General features: G+C 25.7%; 3 protein-coding genes across 3 annotated transcripts; 2 read left to right on the plus strand and 1 right to left on the minus strand.

Annotated features, from left to right (window-relative positions):
* Positions 1-348: 348 nt before the first annotated feature.
* Positions 349-2,745, minus strand: LOC132928314 (ras-related protein Rab-2). The gene is made up of 6 exons (XM_060992895.1): positions 2,535-2,745; positions 2,161-2,273; positions 2,022-2,093; positions 1,713-1,956; positions 1,474-1,654; positions 349-1,382 (listed from the first exon to the last, which is right to left on the minus strand). The coding sequence occupies exons 2-6, from the start codon at positions 2,204-2,206 to the stop codon at positions 1,290-1,292; spliced, it is 636 nt and encodes a 211-aa protein (XP_060848878.1). The 5' UTR covers positions 2,207-2,273; positions 2,535-2,745; the 3' UTR covers positions 349-1,289.
* Positions 2,746-3,036: 291 nt separating this feature from the next.
* On the plus strand, positions 3,037-10,234 carry LOC132928312 (phospholipid scramblase 2-like). Its single transcript, XM_060992892.1, has 8 exons — positions 3,037-3,531; positions 5,822-5,897; positions 6,104-6,409; positions 7,094-7,204; positions 7,426-7,643; positions 7,990-8,157; positions 8,275-8,436; positions 8,502-10,234. Exons 2-8 carry the CDS (start codon positions 5,861-5,863, stop codon positions 8,559-8,561), a joined length of 1,062 nt encoding a protein of 353 aa, XP_060848875.1. The 5' UTR covers positions 3,037-3,531; positions 5,822-5,860; the 3' UTR covers positions 8,562-10,234.
* Positions 10,235-17,056: 6,822 nt separating this feature from the next.
* On the plus strand, positions 17,057-21,132 carry LOC132928313 (phospholipid scramblase 1-like). The gene is made up of 6 exons (XM_060992894.1): positions 17,057-17,240; positions 17,898-18,008; positions 18,235-18,452; positions 19,414-19,581; positions 19,646-19,807; positions 19,873-21,132. Exons 1-6 carry the CDS (start codon positions 17,204-17,206, stop codon positions 19,894-19,896), a joined length of 720 nt encoding a protein of 239 aa, XP_060848877.1. The 5' UTR covers positions 17,057-17,203; the 3' UTR covers positions 19,897-21,132.
* The last annotated feature ends 1,355 nt before the right edge of the window (positions 21,133-22,487 follow it).

Consider the following 22,487-nt stretch of genomic DNA (forward strand, 5'->3'; position numbering starts at 1 on the left):
AATGTAAGAACATAATCTGTAACTTTTTAATTATTAAGCAAAATATTAGTAATTTGAATTTTTGATATTTCACATGCTAATCATCTTGCTTAAAAATTAAAATATTGATAAAAAATCATCGCTTAGCACAGATAATGTTCCCAATTTTAAGTTTAATAATCGGTATATTAACTCTAATATTCAAGCTTACAACACAACATATTTTTGGCTGAACTCAAATATAATGTTTTATGTTTAAAAGGTGACAACACATGTGTGGGTAATGTTTTCTTAAGTTCGATTAGTATATTTTAATACATAATGATTGAGCTACAAGATGTGTTGGGTAAGTTTAATACTTTGATCAGATATTAAAACACTAGCATTATTTATTTTAAAACCAAATTTTAACAAAATGAATAGTTTATAAACAAGGGAATAATATTTCACGAATACCTTAATAACTATTTAAATCACCTTAAAAATAATTTTTTTTAATAAAATAAGAGATTAAACATTTATTGTGACTAACATGTACATTGTACATCAATTAAATTAATATAATGAGGCATATTAAATTATAAGATCTAAGGACATTAAATGATTAACAATATAGTATTTAGTATTTACACATAAAATGTTTATATAATCATTAGTTTTATAAACGTTAAAAGTTTAAAACCATAGTGATAATTATGCGTTCAGTATCAAAAGTTAAATTAAAGTTAAAACAATGTGAAATTATAACTATTATAAAAATTAATTTTCATTATTTAAATTACAATGGCAACATAAAAAAATTAATGTTTCACGTGATATTAATTATTTGAATTTTAAAAGATAATTATTTTAGTAAGATATATTAAGTGAACACTTAAACTTTAAATACTGATCGCGTGTATAAGATAATATAAATATAGTAAAACAGTTATATTCTAACAAACAAAACTTTTAGGAATAAATAAATTAAGTTCCTAACCTAAGGGCAAACTTAAAATTAAATAAGATAATATAGAACTATAGAAGTAAAGTGTATAAGAATATTTTTTTAATCATTTATGGGTTATACATTTATGATTTAAAATTTTTTTACAACCAAACCATCATCGTATAAGTACCAATAAGTAATATAATTATATAAATAGATATATTCGGAATACTAATTTTGTAGAGCTTGGTCTATTAATAAATATTGAATACAATTCACTCAAAAAAAAAAAAATAATAATAAATAAGTAAGTATAACCCACATTAAAGCAATAATATCAAAATCGCAAATTGAATATTATTTAGTTGACCTTCAGAAATAGTTAACAACAACCATTGCCATTGGATCGATTATTTCCACCAGGTATACTATTATTACCAGTTGAATGTTGTGGTCCAATTTTAATACCATTAGCCTAAAAATAAATAGAATAAAGAATAATAATAAATAAAAACTAATATTTTACAATTAATAATTTCCAAATATCTCTATTCAAATAAACTGACCTCGTTATTGATATCGAATACTCCCTCTTGAATTTTTTCATATATTTCTTTAGCAGTGTTTATGAAAGCTTCTTCTACATTATCAGAAGTTTTAGCAGATGTTTCCATAAATACCAATCCATGTTCCCGGGCAAATGCTTCACCTTCTTCTTTCTTTACTTCTCGTTTTGCCTCCAAGTCACTAAGCACATTAGTCAATTAATCCAAATCGACTAAGATGTTGTGGGTTAAAATATTACCTTTTGTTGCCAATGAGCATAATAACCATGTTGGAATTGGAATGTTGTCTGGCGTCTTCTAACCACGTAGTCAAATGATTGAAAGTGTCTCGGCGAGTGATGTCATACACTAATAATGCACCAGCTGCACCACGATAATAAGATCTGGTGATTGATCGAAAAGCTTCCTGGCCAGCAGTGTCCCATATTTGCAACTTGATGGGTTTGGTCTCAATGGACACCAGACGTGCACCAAATTCGACGCCTAGAATTAGTTTGCATTAAAAAAAAACTATGATTATCATTATTATTTATAAAAATCAATATAACCGATGGTCAGGTCATGGACGGGCTGGAATCTCTTGTCAGTGAACTGCAATAGGAGACACGATTTGCCTACTCCTGTAACATATGCCAGATTGCGATTATACGTGGCTGATGGTTTAGCAGTCAGAGAATACCCACTAACCTGTGTCTCCGATAATGATGTATTTAAACAAATACGCGTAAGACATGACGGCGATTAGCGGCAATGGACTTTCAAAAAACCGTGAGCTGCTAACACTGAACGACCTGGACAGACTTGTGATGGAAACAAAAAGTAAGACAACGAAAAAACACAATAAAACAACGACGAATTACGAATCACGTAAGAAACAAGAGAATTGCTCACGCAAGTGTGTGTTTGTGTAAGATTATATTCGTAAAACGTAATTGATGTTGATCACAAAGCCATACGATTCATTTTACACTATTGTTGTTGTAAGTAAACGTAACGAACACGCATAATAATAATAATAATAATGATGATAATAATATTCACTGTGTAGGTAAAGTAGGTACCTCTTGTATCTCTCTCACTATAATCCCTCCACAGACGGGCCTCGCCAGTTGCTACACTGACCGTAACTTTTCTGTTTTTCGTAATAAATTGCGTCTTTAATGTTTATCACGACATATGATTGAGAGAACGAGTGGGCCGACAAGAAAGAGAATAATATGATTATTATTGAATAATAAATAATATATAATACATATATGTTATATCAAATATGTTTACGTCTTCGGTGATATGATAAAGGTATTGAATATTGGTCTGTGTCGGTTGGTTGGTCGGCCAGTCAGCCCTCGGCACTAATTCACTAGGGGAAGGAATCGCTCGTCGTACAAAATATACTATTCGGAAGTTGTCGTAACCCCTTTCCGCCCACTTAGCACCACGTGATACTACCGTGGTAGAAGTTGTACTTCCGACCACGGACCGAGGTGCAATTGCTTAAAGCCTGCGACTTGCTGCTCGGCGAATAGCTGCAATGCTGTCAGCTGCTGCTATTGCCGCCTGCCAGACGCCACAGTCATCGACGTCACGTCGTATCGTTTTGTCAAGCAGGTGACCGCGGATGTGTGTCAATTGTCGCACCGGTTGCGTCCTCGCGTTAGCTGCACTGGATGGTTGTAGTTGCGTAGATAATGTATACGATTATCTATGAAAATAGTAATAACTACAACAACTACTGACATGACGACGTCGACGATAATATCACAGAATAGATAAATCTATCGTAGTATTATCTATTTATTCGTGATTTTAACACACTACTAACTCATGCGGTGCCGCCCTCCCGAAAATACCAATAGCATTTTTTAAATTTTTCACGCGATAACGATAAATAACAAATTAATCTGAAATAGTGAAATCAGTGAATCACTATAATCAGTGACTCAGTCTCAGACCTCCATAGGCTTCGAGTAGGTGTCCACTGCCGTAGTTTGTAGACTACGGTGATCTGGTGACTAGTAACATCGATATCGTTGTGCGTACTGCGTTCCGATTGCCAAGGTAAGGACTAAAAAGGGCTGAGTGGCGACTGACTTGCCGATTTTTAGTTTTAATATTAATTTGATAATTTCTATTGTTTGCTGTTTATCTGTATTGTGCACTCCGAATAATGTCACACTAGTCATAAATCGATTTAATCGTTATTTTTTTTTTCTCAGTAGTTGTGTATGTTTTCGGAAAATACATATAAAATGCATACCTACGTTTAAAAACGTATTTGATGTGCATATGTATAAGGATGCTCCTCAATGTCTAAATATTATTATTATAATGTATTTATGAAAATTCAAATTGTTTCCTATATTATTATAAATGTCCACTCGTAACAAGTACATGACGAGATCTAAATTAACAAGGAATAGTGTATTTTTCGGTCAGATTTTTTTGCAGAATTTTTCTGTTCATCTTGTGGAATTGTCATAAATTGTTTTGCAAGTCCCCTAGTATTAAATGTCTCAGTTTTATTTATAAAATACGGTCGTCGGGCTAGGTGCCAAAAAAAAAAAAAAATTAAAGTGAATCTGATAAATAGAAAAAAAACCGATGATTTCTGTATAATATAATGATGATTTGTTGTATGAACAATTTTAGGCAGTCCACACTACCACAGTCATAAATATTGTAACAGTTGTAACACTAAAAACAAAAGCGTGTGCAACTATTTTTATGCCCATGTTATATTAATAATTAATACATACATAATAAGCAAAAATTAGTCCCTCTCCACCTTATCTATATAAAAATATAGTAAATACCTACTACTTTAAACTATTTTATTAATTATGGTAAACATACAAAAATATACATGAAAAATCACTTTTAAATAAAAAAAAGATTTTGAATCTAAAATTAAATTAAATTTTTGAATTTGAACTTAATAATGTGTAAGTAAACTTTATGATTATTTTTTCTGTCAATTCATTATTAAGCTTTTATTCGTTAAACCATTTTCAAATATTTATTATTATTATTTTTGAATTTAATAACTAATAAGTAGTGCAGAAAGACTTGTAGCATTTTATATTTGTACATTGTTTTGTACAATCACAAATATAGCCAAGTAGTGAGTACCTATGACACAAAAATATATAATTTTATTTTTTGTATAAATGCATATTTTAAGTTATTTTAGATTCTCAAAAACTTTTTTTATTTTAATGTTTTGTTAAATTTTTATAAATTATAAAAAAATAATAATTTTATGAATATTTTTCTAATAGTTTTTTTTTTCACCTATAAACATTTAATAACAGTCAACAACAGGTCCTAATTGGGTTGGTGAGCTACTGCGCTAAGCGCAGTCGACCATAAGATTATTATGTTACATGGGCCGGTCAGCTAAAATATCTAACTAAATTAACTGGGCCGATAAAATTATTATGCTCGATAAGTTTCTGGGTCCCAATCCGGCCCTGGTCAACAGAATTTAAAAACAGTGATACGTAATATGAAATAGATATGTTTGTGTTATATTCAGCTTAATTGTAATATTCATTTTATTTAAATTGTTTTTATGTTATATATTATAATATATCATTACCATTCTCCCAATAACTATAACACATTTATATACTGGATAGGTTACAAAGGTGCTATTTGCAATGCTTAATTAATAACCAATATATAAATGTATATAACTTAAAAACACTGTCAAGCAAACAATTTTGTTGAGCAATTGGATTTTTAAACCACAATAAAACCTCTATATGATGGAATCCTCCTTATAAAAGAAAATCTCAGTAGTCAGTTTAAATAAAGTAGTGAAATTGACCTTTCTATTACAAAAAAAAAAATGAGTTGGTCCAAAATGATTTGGTTATAGAGAAGTTTTACTGTACATGCACTCAGGAATAAATTGAAAAAAAAATAATTTATCAATAATTTGTACACAAAGTTTTAATATAATATTTATATTATAATTTATAACACATAATAATTTCACTTTTACAAGTTTCTTTTATCTATTATTATTTGCATTTCAAAAATACTCAGATAAACCTTAAGGTTTTAATGATATTGACATTGATGTGGAAGCGCTCGTAAGTGGTATAATTGTTTAGTGCCTCAATTGAGATCATGAGTCATGAATTTATGTGGTTGATGTAGAATAACCATGACAACAGTCACAACAACCATTTCAATATTTTATAAAAATAATTTCATTATAAACAGAACTTGGATTAGATTATTTAGTTTAGTTTTAGAAAGTACATACATTACTAATTAAATTTTACTAGTATAGTGTGCATATAATTACTATCTATACTAACAAAAAAATTATATTTTCCAGTTTTTATTATTAGAATATTGTAAGTGTCAAAAAATTAAAATGTATTCCAATCAAAATGCAGCACCAGCACCACCAGGTATGAAATTTTAATGTGAAAAATAAAATTATAATCTTTTTAGTAAACAATTAAATGAATAAAATTTCAGTTTATTTTAATTTAATCAAGTTATTTATATTAATTTAGTTAGGTTGGTTAGATATTATGTTTGCTTATCATTACTTTATTTTCATTGTATATTTATTTAATCAAAGAATTAATTTCATGTACTTCTTATTTTATAGGATTTTCTCAATATCCGCCACATAACCAATATCCACCACCACAAAACCAATATCCACCACCACAAAATCAATATCCACCAACTGGTAATACACATCAATATCCACCAGTTGGTAATCAAAGTCAACCTTATCAACATGACCAATATAATATGTATCAACATCAACAACAAATGCCGGCACAACAAAATCAAGGATATGCTTTAGTTCAAAATCCAAACTACCCACCTCCATATTCACAGCCGGGTTATGGACAAGTTATTCAGCATCAACCCGGTGCTTATCAACCATCTCCTCAAGTTGTAGCTGGTAAATTATTTTATAGTTTATTAACAAAAAATATGTATTTAAGATAAGTTTTAAACGGCGCTCTCCATTACCGCACAAACATGACCCAATACCGCACAAAGTATATAACCCAATACCGCACACAAAAATAGTACGGATACCGCACAGATTTATAAAAAGGTATAGCCTAATTCCGCATACAACAAATGGTACGATACCACATAAATTTATTAAATATAAAAATTTGAAAAAATGTTCATAGAATTAAATAGTTAAAAATAATTTTTAGTCATAATTTGTAGTAGTATTAGTAATAATAGTAATTCAAATGTAATAATTTAAACATAAATGTTATTGTAGATATCTATATATATTGGTTTAAAATGTAAACCAATTTGTACACTGTGAATACAATCTTTTACAGATAAAGCTTAATAATGTCGTTATAGATAATTGTCGATAAGTGACGATAATCGTCCAAAATATAAGTGTGCGGCAGTATTTTAAAATCTGTGTGCGGTTTTGTCCCATGCATATTTTGCGCGTTAGTGCGTTAATGGGCGACGCCCGTTTTAAAACAACTTATAAAGGCAGGGAATGTGTACCTAATTTTGTATCCATAAAATATTGTCTAATAAAATATATTTTTAATATCAATATAAACCAGTTTATAATACAAGAAATTTAAATCTTATAATTTAACAGATGGTTGGATGCCTATTCCTCAATCTATACCACAAAACTGTCCAAATGGACTTCAGTATCTTTCAACAATTAATCAGTTACTTGTTAAACAACAAGTGGAAGTTTTAGAAGGTAAAAAGTAAAATAAATACATTAGCACTTACTATATAAGTTAGAATTTATAATAAAACATAGAAGTTATTTGTTTTAAATAATTATATATTTATTATTTTCAATAGTTATTTTATCATTAAAAGTATCACAAATGTTTTATACACGACAATTGTGTACAAATTTATTATTTGCTTTATTGTTTTATATTAATTGTGACTTTTCATAATTTATTATTTTAGCCTTATTGGGGTTTGAGACCAATAACAAGTATACTATTAAAAATAGCGCTGGTCAAAAAGTGTTTTATGCTGTTGAAGATAATGATTGTTGTACTCGGAATTGCTGCGGGCCAATACGACCGTTTGAAATGAAAATTTTGGATAACTATAAAAATGAAATTATCCATTTATCGAGGCCTTTAGCATGCCAATCCTGCTTTTTTCCTTGTTGTTTACAGGTAAAATAATATATTATATTATATTAAAAATAATTATTGGAATTAATTAGTCTTAAAACTAGTTAATAAAGTACAATAAAAAGCTTCAATTTTAAACTTTGATTGTAGTTTCAGATCTAGTTTATATTTATAAAAGGAGAGAATATTGAAAGTAAAAAATCCTTGTAATTTTTTTACATAATTGAGAAAAAACAAATTACTAAACAACTGATACATTTACATAAAACCAGTTCTCTGTTTTTATTATTTTTGTTGATTAAATGTTGGATCTCCAGATGTTTTATAATGGCTACAATGTTTTCATGTTTTATTTATTATTTTTAATTTATTTAAAATTGTTTAACAGAGAATTGAAGTATTTTCCCCACCTGGGTGTTTGGTTGGGATCGTTGAACAAGATTGGTCAATTTTAACACCAATATTTACTATCCGTAATGCAGCTAATGAAGAAGTATTAAAAATCGAAGGACCGATATGTCGATATAGTATGTGTGGAGGAGATGTTGAATTTAAAGTAATTTTCAAATTTTTTAATCAGACTACTAACTAAATATTTTGTATATTCTCTAACACAGAGTATAAAAATTTAATATTTTAGTCACATATAATACATAATAATAATGATTTTCAGATATTATCTAAAGACAAAACCACTGTAGTTGGCCGTATATCTAAACAATGGTCTGGGCTTTTAAGAGAAGTATTTACTGATGCTGATTTCTTTGGTATAACTTTTCCTATGGATCTTGATGTCCGTATGAAAGCTGTTATGCTAGGAGCTTGTTTTTTGATAGTAAGTTAAATGTGCATTAATATCATTGAATTTTCATTAATATTATTATGTCATATTTATTTTAGGATGTTATGTTTTATGAGAAGCGAGGAAATGCAGAAAGTGATGGTATTGGGCTTTGTTAACTTTGTTATCTTCTACCGTATAATTATTATATTATGTATACATAAGTTATAACTTTATAATCAAAACAAATGTGTGCAGTTATGTGCATTTATATTTTATTTTCTTTAAGAATAACTAAATTTAAAATCTTAAACTTCAATTTTTACTTTAAAAATATATATATATATTATTTTTACATATTATATTATAGTTTTTGAAATACAATTTTTAAATATTCATAGTTCAATTCTTTAATTTCATATTTGTTTCTTGTTTCACCCCAAAATTTGAATAATACAAATATTACTCTATGCCATGTAAAAAAAATTTCAATGTTTGTCCAGTTAAATTAGAAAAAACCCCTAGATTAAAGCTGTTTTCAATGTTAATGCACTCAGTGCGTGTTAGCCATACCCATTACTTTAATTATGCGTAGAAGCTCAATTCCTTAAATTATTCCTAGTATTCTATCAATGAGAAAGAGCAGGGATGGCCAACTTTAATAGATTTGACATCGACCTCTGAGATTTTCTAAGTTGTCACAATCGACCAAAAGAAAAAAAATGTTGTCAATAAACAAAAAATATATTATATATATACATGTGTGTTTGATATTTCTGTGTATAATCTCGTTTTTCATAGTTATCTATTGATTTTTTCTAAATATAATTTACAAAAAAAAAATATTTTAATTATTTTCTGAAAAAAATTCAAAAATTCAAGAAAATGCGAAAGGTTGTCGCGATTGATTCTAATTCATCTTGTGATCGACCGGTCGATCACGATTGACTGGTTGGCCACTCCTGAGTACATACAAAGCTAGCTAATTATGAATTCAAAATTTAAAAGTAAATTTAGTAGTTTTATTTTTTTAGAATTTGACAAATACATAATTCCAGATTTATTTTCAATTTTTCTTATTATATTATTTAATTTTGATAAAAATATTAACTCTTCCGTGCGAATTCTATGGCTTTGTTTATAAACAAATGTTTAATACTTATTAATTATAACTAACGAATTTAAAACTATATACTTAACTGACTTTTAATTAAACTTAATTACCTTTTTGTAAATATTAAGAAAAGTTTATAATTTATTATTTTACTAATATTAAAAATACTATTTTATTTTTGTTATATTAAACATTTTTGAAATTTTTACAAAACAGTTGCATATTTATATTTTGTTTATTAATTTATTTTAGTATTTATAAGGTGAATGTTTTTCTTCATTATTCAAATTATAATATATAAATGTATATAGTCCATCTATGTAAGAGTACTTTTTATAGTAACATGCCCTCATCAGATTTGACCACATAACATATTATGTCCCCTTCTACTATTTTAAAACTGTCTGCTGTCATATGAATACTATCGTTTTTAACTGTAGTAAGTTATTATCTGTTATAATTACATTTCAGTATGTTTCTTTAATTAAAATATATAAACTTGTGCTCTATGGTTTTCTATTTAATGATTCAACATTGCAATAAAACATTTGAGCAACAGCAATATACCCACCAAACAACCATCTTGCATATAATGTACTGCTAAGGAGTACTCTTACGTAAATGTATTATACTACATATGTATGCTTATTTGTTATAATAACATATAACTATTTTAGCTATAACTGAGATTGATTATTTATGATATTTCAGTAAATACTAGTCAATATTGTTTATCAAAATTTAAAAAAATTCTTTTTGTCACGTTTCCCTTAAGATTTATTAATGATATTTTTTATTGCCAAATAACTTATTTTAATTATCATATTTATTTTTCGAACAAAAAATATAAATGTTTAAGTCGTTGTTATCAAATATTGTTTTATATGAATTAATATTAATTAACCATTTATTAGTTGTGTATATTATTTTATCCCATCTAACAATTTTTTTTTTTTTTTATAATAAATATTACACTCGTATGTATTTTTTTTCTCATTTGACACCTATTACTAGCTTAAAGCCTTAATGATTTTTTAAAATTTATGTAATTGAAATGCACAATTATTTTTAACTTTAACTATTTGTATTTATAGTTTTATACACTACTATTATACTATAAGATTGAATTTAAAATCTAAATTGATGTTTATTTTTGTTAACCTATATCTACCATAGGTACCACATATAATTGTATGCATTTAATGATATCTGACATGACACAACATGACAAAATGTTAATATCTAATATGGAATTTATTTTTATGCTTATGCTTATGTATTTGTTGTTGTTTGATTAAATATGTATGTTTTGCTCATCAATTAATATTGTGTCTTACATTATATATTAAAAATCATACATGTTCCCTATGTTTAAAATATTCATGTAACTAATGATCAAAATATACTTTTATAATCGGTGAAAAATATGTCTTGATAAACTTCCAACGTATAAAAGCTACAATTTTTTCAGATTTAGTACTTTAAATATGCATGAAAAATAAAAAAATGAAATTATTAAATTATTATGCATAAATTTAATAGGTAATGTTTAACAAATTTTCATTTTATTATAAACATTAATTGTTCTGTGACATAAATTATTTTTATCTAACTATTTGATCCACCTCGATTAAAGTCATATATGTATATAAAGTAGGCTTTTTATTACTTTTGCTTTCCATGATGTCTTCCAAATTGGATAATGCAGAAAAATTACCATCTTCCATACTTGCTGTAGTCTTGACAACATTTTCTATGTTTTTAGAGCATGTTTGGTTGGTTGAATTGCAAAATTTTCTGTACTTATTGTAACAAAATTAATATACTGTAGTAATGTACTCGAGATAACATAAAAAGATTAATTTTATACCGATTTATTGAGAGTAAAACACTTTTGAGTGTAATGGTAGTTCAACAAGGTGCAAAGGTTCATACTATGAGTAGAACCTCTTTTTGATTCCATACCAGTCTACTAACATAATCCAAGCCTGCCTACTACACTATCCATTTTGATACATGGATAAGTATTCACATTCATTCTGGCCTTTGATATTTTTAGTGCACTCTCATAATACTGTATTTTACCACGTTCAAAAAATACTTACAATTTGTTTCATACCTTTAAAAAATGTAAAAAAAAAAATGAACTCATAAAAATACATCAAACAATCAACGTATGAATCAAGAATTAAGGTAAGAAATTATTCTAAAAAGTTAACAATATATTAAGATAAATTAATAATCCATAGTGATAGTTAAAATTCATATAACTAAAAGGCACGCAGACCTAGGCAACCATATAATAAAGAACTTAAGTTTAAGTCTGTATTCACGATCCCGACAAATCGTAATAATATATAAGAATTAATAAACAATAAACGACTAGGCAAAGGAACATCAACACTCCTAGCCTTGTCATTTATTTTTAAAGACATAACTTGAATTGTCTCTAGTTTAATATATTATTAGAAAGTAAAGTTTCATTAATAACTACGGCCAAGCTAATTTTTGATTCATTACAATAATGAATGATGATTCATTTTTCTTACAATTCATATTGTTGACTATAAAGAAATGTCAATAGAAAATTATCAAGTTCTATTTATTCAGTATAATAATAATATTCTATATATCTTATTCTATTTTTTCAACGAATAACCCATTTGCCTTATTAGTTTCGTACTAAATGCAGATGATTGCATACTACAGAATAGACTATTCTATAATCAATGATGATACCGTTCGAAGCAACCTTTACTCTGATGTACCGAAATGGCCTATACACCACGCCGGATGACGAATCTCCATAACACAAGTGGTCGATTTATTTTTCGCTTTGTTACATTTTTTTTACATTTAACCGCTATACCTTTATTATTTCGCATTCTCATTTTAAATGTCTATATATTATTACACTTATATTTTTTGTAATAAGAATAAATCAAAAATGTTTTTAAAAATATAAAAATTAAAGGTAAAGGTTACTATAATAGTAATATACTTAGTACTTAGTAAGTATAGGTACTTAAAACGCGTGCTTATTATTAAAACGCTCGATATAGATAAAAAAAAATAATTTTTGGACATACCTGCAGGTTATCACACTCCTTCATCATAGCGTAATTATTATTATCCTGTTATAATAAAGCTTAACAGCCTTTATAGTTGAATAACCACGACAATAGTTACAACAATCATTTCAATATTTATATACAAATAATTACAGCATTATAAACAAAACTTGGTTTAGATTTTTTAGTTTAGTTTAAGAAAGTACATATTATATTACTAATTAAATTTCACTAGTCTAGTGTGCATATAATTACTATTTATAGACTATACTGAAAAAAAATTATATTTTCCAGTTTTTATTATTAGAATATTATAAGTGGCAAAAAATTAAAATGTATTCCAATCCAAATGCAGCACCAGCTGCACCACCAGATATGAAATTTTAATGTGAAAAATAATATTATAATCTTTTTGGCAAACAATTAAATTAAAACATTTTCAGTTTATTTTAATTAAATCAAGTTATTTATATTAATTAAGTTAGGTTGGTTAGATTTTAAATTTACTTATCATTACTTTATTTTTATTATAAATATATATATATATATCTATTTAATCAAGAAAAACTTATTTCAGTACTTCTCTATATATTTCATTTCATATTTTCTCAATATCATTCACCGTAAAATCAATAATATCCACCAGTTGGTAATTAAAGTCATACTTATATCAACATGACTAATATAATATGCATCAACATCAACAACAAATGTCGGCACAACAAAATCAAGGATAATATGCTTTAGTTCAAAATCCAAACTACCCATCTACTGATTCAAAGCCGGGTTATAGGAAAGTTATTCAGCATAAACCCAATACTTATCAACCATCTTCTAAAGTGGTAGCTGGTAATTTTATAGTTTATTAACAAAAAATATATTATATAATATAATAATATAATATGATAAGTTTCAATACAACTTATTAAGGTAGGGAATGAGTACTTAATTGCGTATCCATAAATTGTCTAATAAAATATATTTTTAATATCAATATAAACCAGTTGTTTATAATACAAGGAATTTAAATCTTATAATTTAACAGATGGTTGGATGCCTATTCCTCAATCTATACCACAAAACTGTCCAAATGGACTTCAGTATCTTTCAACAATTAATGTTGTTAAACAACAAGTGGAAGTCTTAGATGGTAAAAAGTAAAATAAATACATTAGCACTTAGTATATAAATCTTAGAATATAAAATATAAAATATTTTTCTTTTCTTTAAAAATTATTAAATTAAAATTTTTGCTTAAAAAAAAATATATTATTTTTACATAATATATTGTAGTTTGAATAATATGAGGTTCTGTGCTACGTAAGAATAATTTCAGGTGGTAACCAACGTTTGTTCCGTTAAATTTAATCACACTCCTAAATTAAAGCTGTATTATTGTTAATGCACTCGGTGCGTGTTAGTCATATCCATTACTTTCGTTATGTGTAGAAGCCCATCTCCTGAAATTATTATTAATATTCTTATCTATTAGATAGAGTATAAATATATACAAAGCTATAATTTTATTTTACTTTTGTTATACTAAACATTTTTGAAATTTTAGTAAAACTGTTGCATATTGATATTTTGTTTATTAATTTATTTTAGTATTACTAAGGTGAATGTTTTTCTTCATTATTCAAATTTAAATTTATAAGTATTTATATAGTCCATCTACGTAAAGATGAGTACTCTTATTATCTATACTCTATGGTTTATCGATATCGTTTGTGCGTACTGCGTTCCGATACTCAAGGCAAGAACTAAAAAGGGTTGGGTGGCGACTGACTAGTCGATTTTTAGTTTTATTATTAATTTGATTATTTCTATTGTTTGCTACTCCGGATAATGTCGTCGTACTAGTCATAAATCGATTTAATCGTCATTTTTTTCTCAGTATGTTTTCGGAAAATACATATAAAATGCATACCTACGTGTTAAAACGTATTTTATGTACATATGTATAAGTAAGCCCGTCACTGTCTAAATTGTATTAGTCAATATTAATATTATAATTTATTTATGAAATTAAAATTGTTCCCTTTTTTTATATGCCCACTCGTAAAAAGTACACGACGAGATCTAAATTATCAAGTAATAGTGTATTTTTCGGTCAGATTTTTTTTTGCAGAATTTTTCTGTTCATCTTGTGAAATTGTCATTAATTGTTTTACAAGTCCTCTGGTATTTAATGTAAAATAAAACACATTTGAATGTCCACATAGATTTCATAATAAAATTGAAGCGTTAATTTGTAACAACAATATAATAATGAATTTATTTTTCCTAAAAAGTTTAAATTATCAAATAAAATGATAAATAATAAAATTTAATAAGACAATTTTATTGAGTTCTGCAATCCGGCATTCTATTTTCGTGGCCCGTTAGTGGGCTGCGAGTTGCGATTGCGACCCACAATTTGGGAAACTTTATATACGTATTAAATTTTAATACATACACAATAAGCAATAATGACTTTCTCCTCACCTTATTTATTTAAAAATATAGTAAATACCTACTACTTTAAACTATTTTATTAATTATAGTAAACATAATTGAATATAGATATACATGAAAAATCACTTTTAAATGAAAAAAAGATTTCGAATGTAAAATTAAATTCAACTCTTGAATTTAAATTTCTGTAAGTAAACTTTATGATTATTTTTTCTCAATTCATTATTAAGCTTTTATTTGTCAAACCATTTTCAAATATTTATTATTATTTTTGGTTTAAAAACTGCAGAAAACTTATAGAATTTTAAATTTGTTTATTTGTTTTGTATAATCACAACTATAACCAAGTAGTGAGTACCTAGTGAGTACCTATGATACAAAAATATGTTATTTTTTTTTTTATATAAATGAATATTTTGAGTTATTTTTGATCATTAAATAGCTTTTTTTTTTAATGGTTTGTTACATTTTTTATAAATTATAAAAACGTAATAATTTTATGAATATTTTTCTATTTGTTTTTTGTTTCACCTATAAACATTTAATAACGGTCAACAGAATTTCAAAACAGTGGTACATAATATGATATAGTTATGTTTGTGTTGTATTTAGTTTAATTTTAATATTCATTTTATTTAAATTGTTTGTGTGTTATTTATTTTAATATGTATTTTATTTGTATTTATACAATAATGTTTCTATAATTGTATTCAAAAATAATTGTGTAAATTATAATATTAGATTTATAAATAATCTTTTATACAAATGAATTATCTTAATCAGTATTCAATTAATATTATTATATCATTACAATTTTATCAATAACTATAACACATTAACACACATTTATATACTAAATATCCTGTTACAAAGGTGCTATTTGCAATGCTTAATTAATAACCAATACAGATTTATATAACTTGAAAACACTGTCAAGCAAACAATTTTGTTGAGCCATTGGATTTTTTAAACTACAATAAAACCTCGTTATATGAAGGAATCCTTCTTATAACGGAAAATGTCAGTAGTCAGACCAAATACAGTAGTGTAATTGATCTATCTATTACATAAAACTCTTTAAAACAAAAAAAAATGTGTCTGTCCAAAATGATTCCGTTATAGAGAAGTTTTATGGTACATACTAACTCAGAAATAAAGTTAAAAAAAATAATTTATCAATAATTTGTACACAAGATTTTAATATAATATTTATATTATAGTGCATAATAATTTTACTTTTATGGATTTATTTTATCTATCTATCTATTTTATCTATTCGCATCTCAAATATGCTCAGATAAATCTTAAGGTTTTAATGATATTGACATTGATGTGGAAGCGCTCATAAGTGGTATATTTGTTTAATGCCTCAATTGAGATCATGAGTCATAAATTTATGTGGTTGAATAACTATGACAACAGTTTTAACAATAATTTCAATATGTATTTATAAATAATTACATTTTAGACAAAACTTGGTTTAGATTAAATAAATTCTTGACCCGAAATTCGACTCAACCAGTGGCGGCTCATACGTGGGTGTGCACCACAAGCCATTTTATCAAAATAAATTTTTATTTTTTTTTGAATTCTCACGTTATAAACTGTCCGTTAAGAATATCGGGGTGCTAAAAAAAAAAAACAATTATTTAAAAACATTTTTCGGTAAAGAACTACTATGTCGTGACCATATTATTGCTCCTAAATAAAAAATTTAAGCAATATACACACACCAATCGATGCGCAACACTGTGACAGCACCACATACTCGTATAAAATTCGTTTGGTTGAGGAGTGGGGGATCACGAAATACAATGCAACTTGGTGTGCGTTTCAACCTTTTATTTTAATTATAATAGAGTTATTAATGTAATAATTAAATAATAATATGGTAGTATATTAATGTAATTAAATTTTTTACATATTAATAAGATAAATTAATTTTAAACAGTAAAAACGTGTTACATCATAGATAATGCTTGATAATTATTATTTTGTGCACCACCTATTTTTAACTCCACGAGCCGCCACTGGAATATTTAGTTTAGTTTTATGCAGTTTATACATTACTATTTACATTTTACTAGAATAGTGTACATATAATTATTATCTATACTAACAAAAAATTATACTTTCCAGAGTTTTTTTGTTAGAATATTATAAGTGTCAGAAAATTAAAATGTATTCCAGTCCAAATGCAGCACCAGCACCACCAGGTATGAAATTTTAATGTGAAAAATATTTATATTTTTCTTAACAATCAATTAAATGAATACATTTTCACTTAATTTTAATTTAATTAATTTTATAATAATTAAGTTAGGTTGGTTAGATTTTTTATTTTCTTATCACTACTTTATTTTCATTTTATACTTAATTCATTCAAGAAGAAATAATTTTAAGTACATCTCAATATATTCTATTTCATATTTTCTCAATATAATCAATAGTACAACAAAATCCAAACTACCCATCTACTGGTTCAAAGCCGGGTTATAGGTAAGTTATTCAGCATAAACCTGATTACTTATCAAACATCTTCTAAAGTGGTTGCTGGTAAGTTATTTTATAGTTTATTAACAAAAAATATTTATTTAAGATAAGTTTCAAAACAACTTATTAAGGCAGGGAATGCGTATCTAATCGCGTATCCATAAATTTTCTAATAAAATATATTTTTTATTTTTTTTTTATTTTTTTTTATTAAATAATCATCATCCTAATTTATTGTTGATTATATACATTTTTTTTTTAACATTTGAACAATAGATAACAATTAGAATAATAGTAATAAGATATAGGAAAATATATTTTAAATATTATATAAACCAGTTGTTTATTATTCAAGAAATTTAAAATTTATAATTTAACAGATGGTTGGATGCCTATTCCTCAATCTATACCAAAAAACTGTCCAAATGGACTTCAGTATCTTTCAACAATTAATCAGTTACTTGTTAAACAACAAGTGGAAGTTTTAGAAGGTAAAAACTAAAATAAATGCGTATAGAAAACATATATAAATCATATAGAAACTAATAGTTATTAGCTTTAGATAATTACATATTTTTTATTTTCAATAGTTTTTTATCATTAAAAGTATCACAAATGACAAATGTTTTATATGCGACAATTGTGTACCGATTGAAAATTTAATATTTGATTTAATATTTTATATTAATTGTGATTGTTTATAATTTGTTATTTTAGCCTTATTGGGGTTTGAGACCAATAACAAGTATATAATTAAAAATAACGCAGGTCAAAAAGTGTTTTATGCTGTTGAAGATAATGATTGTTGTACTCAAAATTGTTGCGGGCCCATACGACCGTTTGAAATGAAAATTTTGGATAACTATAAAAATGAAATTATCCACTTATCAAGGCCTTTAGCATGCGAAGCCTACTGTTTTCCTTGTTGTTTACAAGTAAAATAATATATTATATTACAAAATATATATATTTAAATTATTATAATTATTGATTTAAAGCTAGTTACGCACAAAGATAAAATATTATTTCAAAATTGTACTTAATTTTCTAAAAAAATTTAAATAGTATTGGCTAGGGTAAAAAAGTTGAGTATTGTTTTAATTTTGTTTACTATTATTCTATGCGCCATAACAATGGAAATTGTAAGTAAAACATAAAACTACGATATGTTAAATGAAAAAATGACTTGCAAAAACCATTTGGCCATTAGTTGTGCTTTAGTTAATGAGATGATCTTTTAAACTCACAAAATATTTTGGATAAATAGTTAGTTTTAATCATTGCAATGAATATGTAATATTAAAAACAAAATTAAATTTTATAATAATTACAGTATTCATGCATATATTTAAAGTTATTATTTTAAGTTAATATACACTATGTTTGAATCTAGGATTATTAAACCTTTATTGAATCAAATTAGAACATATGTAACCTGAAAATAAGTTTATTAAATGTTTGTAGTTCATATCTAATAATAATAAAATATTAGACCTTTTTATAAATTAACAGCATGGTCCAATTTCAAGACTAGGCTCATTAACTATATATCATTAAATATATTATTATAATATAATAATATAAAATATTAGGCATTCAATTTGACAAAACTTTGGAAACAATAAAAACTTCAATTATAAACTTTGATTGTAGTTTCAGATTTAGTTTATATTTTAAAAAGGAGAGAATATTGAAAGTAAAAAGTCCTTGTCAATTTTATACATAATTGAGAAAAAAAAACAAAATTACTAAACATCTGAAACATTTACTTAAAACCAGTTCTCTGTTTTTATTATTAAATTTTGGATCTCTAGATGTTTTATAATGGCTATAATGTTTTTAATTACTTTTTATGTTTTATTTATATTTTTTAATTTATTTAAAATTGTATAACAGAAAATTGAAGTATTTTCACCGCCTGGGTGTTTGATTGGAACTGTTGAACAAGAATGGGCGATTTTTTCATCAAAATTTACAATACGTAATGCAGCTAATGAAGAAGTATTAAAAATCGAAGGACCGATGTGTCCATATAGTTTCTGTGGAGGAGATGTTAAATTTAAAGTACACACAAAGTATAAGAATTTATTTTTTGAGTCATATAATACATTATAATAATGGTTTTCAGGTATTATCTAAAGACAAAACCACTGTAGTTGGATGTATATCCAAACAATGGTCTGGATTTTTAAGAGAAGTATTCACTGATGCCGATTTCTTTGGTATAACTTTTCCTGTGGATCTTGATGTCCGTATGAAAGCTGTTATGCTAGGAGCTAGTTTTTTGATTGTATGTTAAATGTGCATTAATATCATTGAATTGTCATTAGTATTATTATGTCATTTTTATTTCAGGATTTTATGTTTTATGAGAAGTGATGAAATGCAGAAAGTGATGGTATTGGGCTTTGTTAACTTTGTTATCTTCTACCGTATAATAATTATATTATGTATAACTTTATAATCAAAACAGAGATATTATGCAGTAATGTGAATTTATATTTTTTTTTCTTAATGACTTAGTTTAGAATCTTAGCCTTAAATATCTACTTTAAAAAAAATATATTATATTATAGTTAGTGAAATACAGTTTTTAAACATTCATAATTAATATTTCTTTAATCATAAAAATATACAATAATCTCATGTTTGTTTGTTGTTTTCTTACCAACTTACTCTTATTAGATTTGACCACATGACCTTGCTGTCATATGTAGTGCTATTGATTTTAACTGTAGTAAGTCATTTGTTATGATTTCAGTATGTTTTTTCAATTAAAATATATAAACTCATGCTCTACGGTTGTCAATATTTAACACTGCAAAACAACTTTGGTGCGGCGCCAATATACCCACTAAACAACCATCTTGCATATAATGCACTGCTAAGGAGTACTCTTACGTAAAATGTACTGTACTACATATGTATGCTTATTAGTTATAATAACATATAACTATTATAACTATTTTAGCTATATAACTGAGATTGATTATTTATGATATTTCAGTAAATACTAGTCAATATCGTTTACCAAAATTAAAAAAAAATTGTTTTGTCATATTTCCCTTAAGATTTATTGATGATATTTTTTATTGTTAAATAACTTATTTTAATTACCATATTTATTTTTCGAACAAAAAATATAAATGTTTAAGTCGTTGTTATCAAATATTGTTTTATAATATGAATTAATATTATTTAACCATTTATTAGTTGTGTATATTATTTTAACCCATCTATAACAACTATTTTTTTTTTTTTATAATATTACACTCATTCGTATTTTTTTTCTCATTTGACACCTATTACTAGCTTAAAGCCTTAATGATTTTTTAAAATTTATGTAATTGAAATACACAATTATTTTTAACTTTAACTATTTGTATTTATAGTTTTATACACTACTATTATACTATAAGATTGAATTTAAAATCTAAATTGATGTTTATTTTTGTTAACCTATATCTACCATACCACATATAATTGTATGCATTTAATTATATCTGACATATTACGCAACATGACAAAGTGTTATATCTAATATGAAATTTATTTTTATGCTTTGCTATATGTATTTGTTGGTGTTTGATTAAATATGTATGTTTTTCTCAACAATTAATATTGTATTTTACATTATATATTAAAAATCATACATGTACCCTATGTTTAAAATATTCATGTAACTAATGATCAATATATACTTATATAATTGGTGAAAAATGTAATGTCTTGGTAAACTTCCAATGTATAAAAGCTACAATTTTTTTCAGATTTAGTAATTTAGATATGCATTAAAAGTAAAAAATTGAAATTATTAATTATTAAGTTATTATGCATAGATGTATTAGGTTATGTTTATGGAATATTCATTTTATTATAAACATTTGTTCTCTGACATAAATTATTTATTATTATTTTTATTTAACTATTTAATCCACCTCGATTAGTTATACACATATATTATATGAATGTAATTTTATTTAATTATACAAACCTTTGTACTTTGATATAGTTTTGGTACATTTTACACATTAAAATCCATCAATTTTTTTAAAGGAAAATCTGTCAATAAAGTTCGTTTTTTATTACTTCTGCTTTTCATGATGTCTTCAAAATTGGATAATGCAGAAAAATCACCATCTTGGATACCTGTAGTAGTAGTCTTGACAAAATTTCTTTATGTTTTTAGATCATGTTTAGCTGGTTGAATTGCACAATTTTCTGTTCTTACTGTAATTAAAATAATATAGTGTAATAATGTACTCAAGATAACAAAAAACGATTTATTTTATATCGAGTTATTGAGAGTAAAACGCTTTTGAGTGTACTTAATGGTAGTTCCAAGGGGATTTCAATGTTGTTCGAACTAACAAAAATCCACTGTATAACAGAAAATGTGTTCGAAAGCAACCTTTACGCCAATGTACCGAAATTGCCTATACACCACGCCGGATGACGAATGCAAGAACTACCTACTGCAATTAATTTAATCTCCATAAAACTAGTGGTCGATTTATTTTAGCTTTGTTACATTTTTAATTTAACCGTTATGCCTTTAATACTTCGATTTAAATGTATATATGACAATTAAATTTTTTATTGAAAAAATATTATATCAAAAATTATTGTAAAAATATAAACATCCTAGGTTAGGTTTACTATAGTAATAATACTTAGAGTAGGCATAGGTAGGTACTTAAAACCAGTGCTTTTAGATCTTATTATATGAACGTTACGATATATATGAAAAAAAATAGTCTACATTTTTAATTCTTTTATTCGACACACGAAAAATTAAGATACCGTAAAACAAAACATAATAGCAACAAAATGTATAGAATATTAATATTAATCATAAATATTAAATAATGGTCTAGAAAAAAAAAATAATAAGGAATGACATTTTATTCTGATTCAAAAATATATGAACGATAAAGATATATTTAGCTATATTATTTTGTAAAACGAAC

Source organism: Rhopalosiphum padi, chromosome 4, assembly GCF_020882245.1.
Source record: "Rhopalosiphum padi isolate XX-2018 chromosome 4, ASM2088224v1, whole genome shotgun sequence".
Lineage (NCBI taxonomy): Eukaryota > Metazoa > Arthropoda > Insecta > Hemiptera > Aphididae > Rhopalosiphum > Rhopalosiphum padi.

Excerpts from the sequence above, each read along its gene's own strand:
- LOC132928313 (XM_060992894.1), top strand. The coding sequence starts at position 17,204 with ATGTATTCCAGTCCAAATGCAGCACCAGCACCACCAG. Across the intron at positions 18,009-18,234 it reads ACAAGTGGAAGTTTTAGAAG|CCTTATTGGGGTTTGAGACC; the intron begins GTAAAAACTAAA and ends TTGTTATTTTAG. Across the intron at positions 18,453-19,413 it reads GTTTTCCTTGTTGTTTACAA|AAAATTGAAGTATTTTCACC; the intron begins GTAAAATAATAT and ends ATTGTATAACAG.
- LOC132928312 (XM_060992892.1), top strand. The coding sequence starts at position 5,861 with ATGTATTCCAATCAAAATGCAGCACCAGCACCACCAG. Across the intron at positions 7,205-7,425 it reads ACAAGTGGAAGTTTTAGAAG|CCTTATTGGGGTTTGAGACC; the intron begins GTAAAAAGTAAA and ends TTATTATTTTAG. Across the intron at positions 8,158-8,274 it reads GAGGAGATGTTGAATTTAAA|ATATTATCTAAAGACAAAAC; the intron begins GTAATTTTCAAA and ends AATGATTTTCAG.
- LOC132928314 (XM_060992895.1), bottom strand. The coding sequence starts at position 2,206 with ATGTCTTACGCGTATTTGTTTAAATACATCATTATCGGAGACACAG. Across the intron at positions 2,094-2,160 it reads CATCATTATCGGAGACACAG|GAGTAGGCAAATCGTGTCTC; the intron begins GTTAGTGGGTAT and ends CATATGTTACAG. Across the intron at positions 1,383-1,473 it reads TATTCGATATCAATAACGAG|GCTAATGGTATTAAAATTGG; the intron begins GTCAGTTTATTT and ends ATTTATTTTTAG.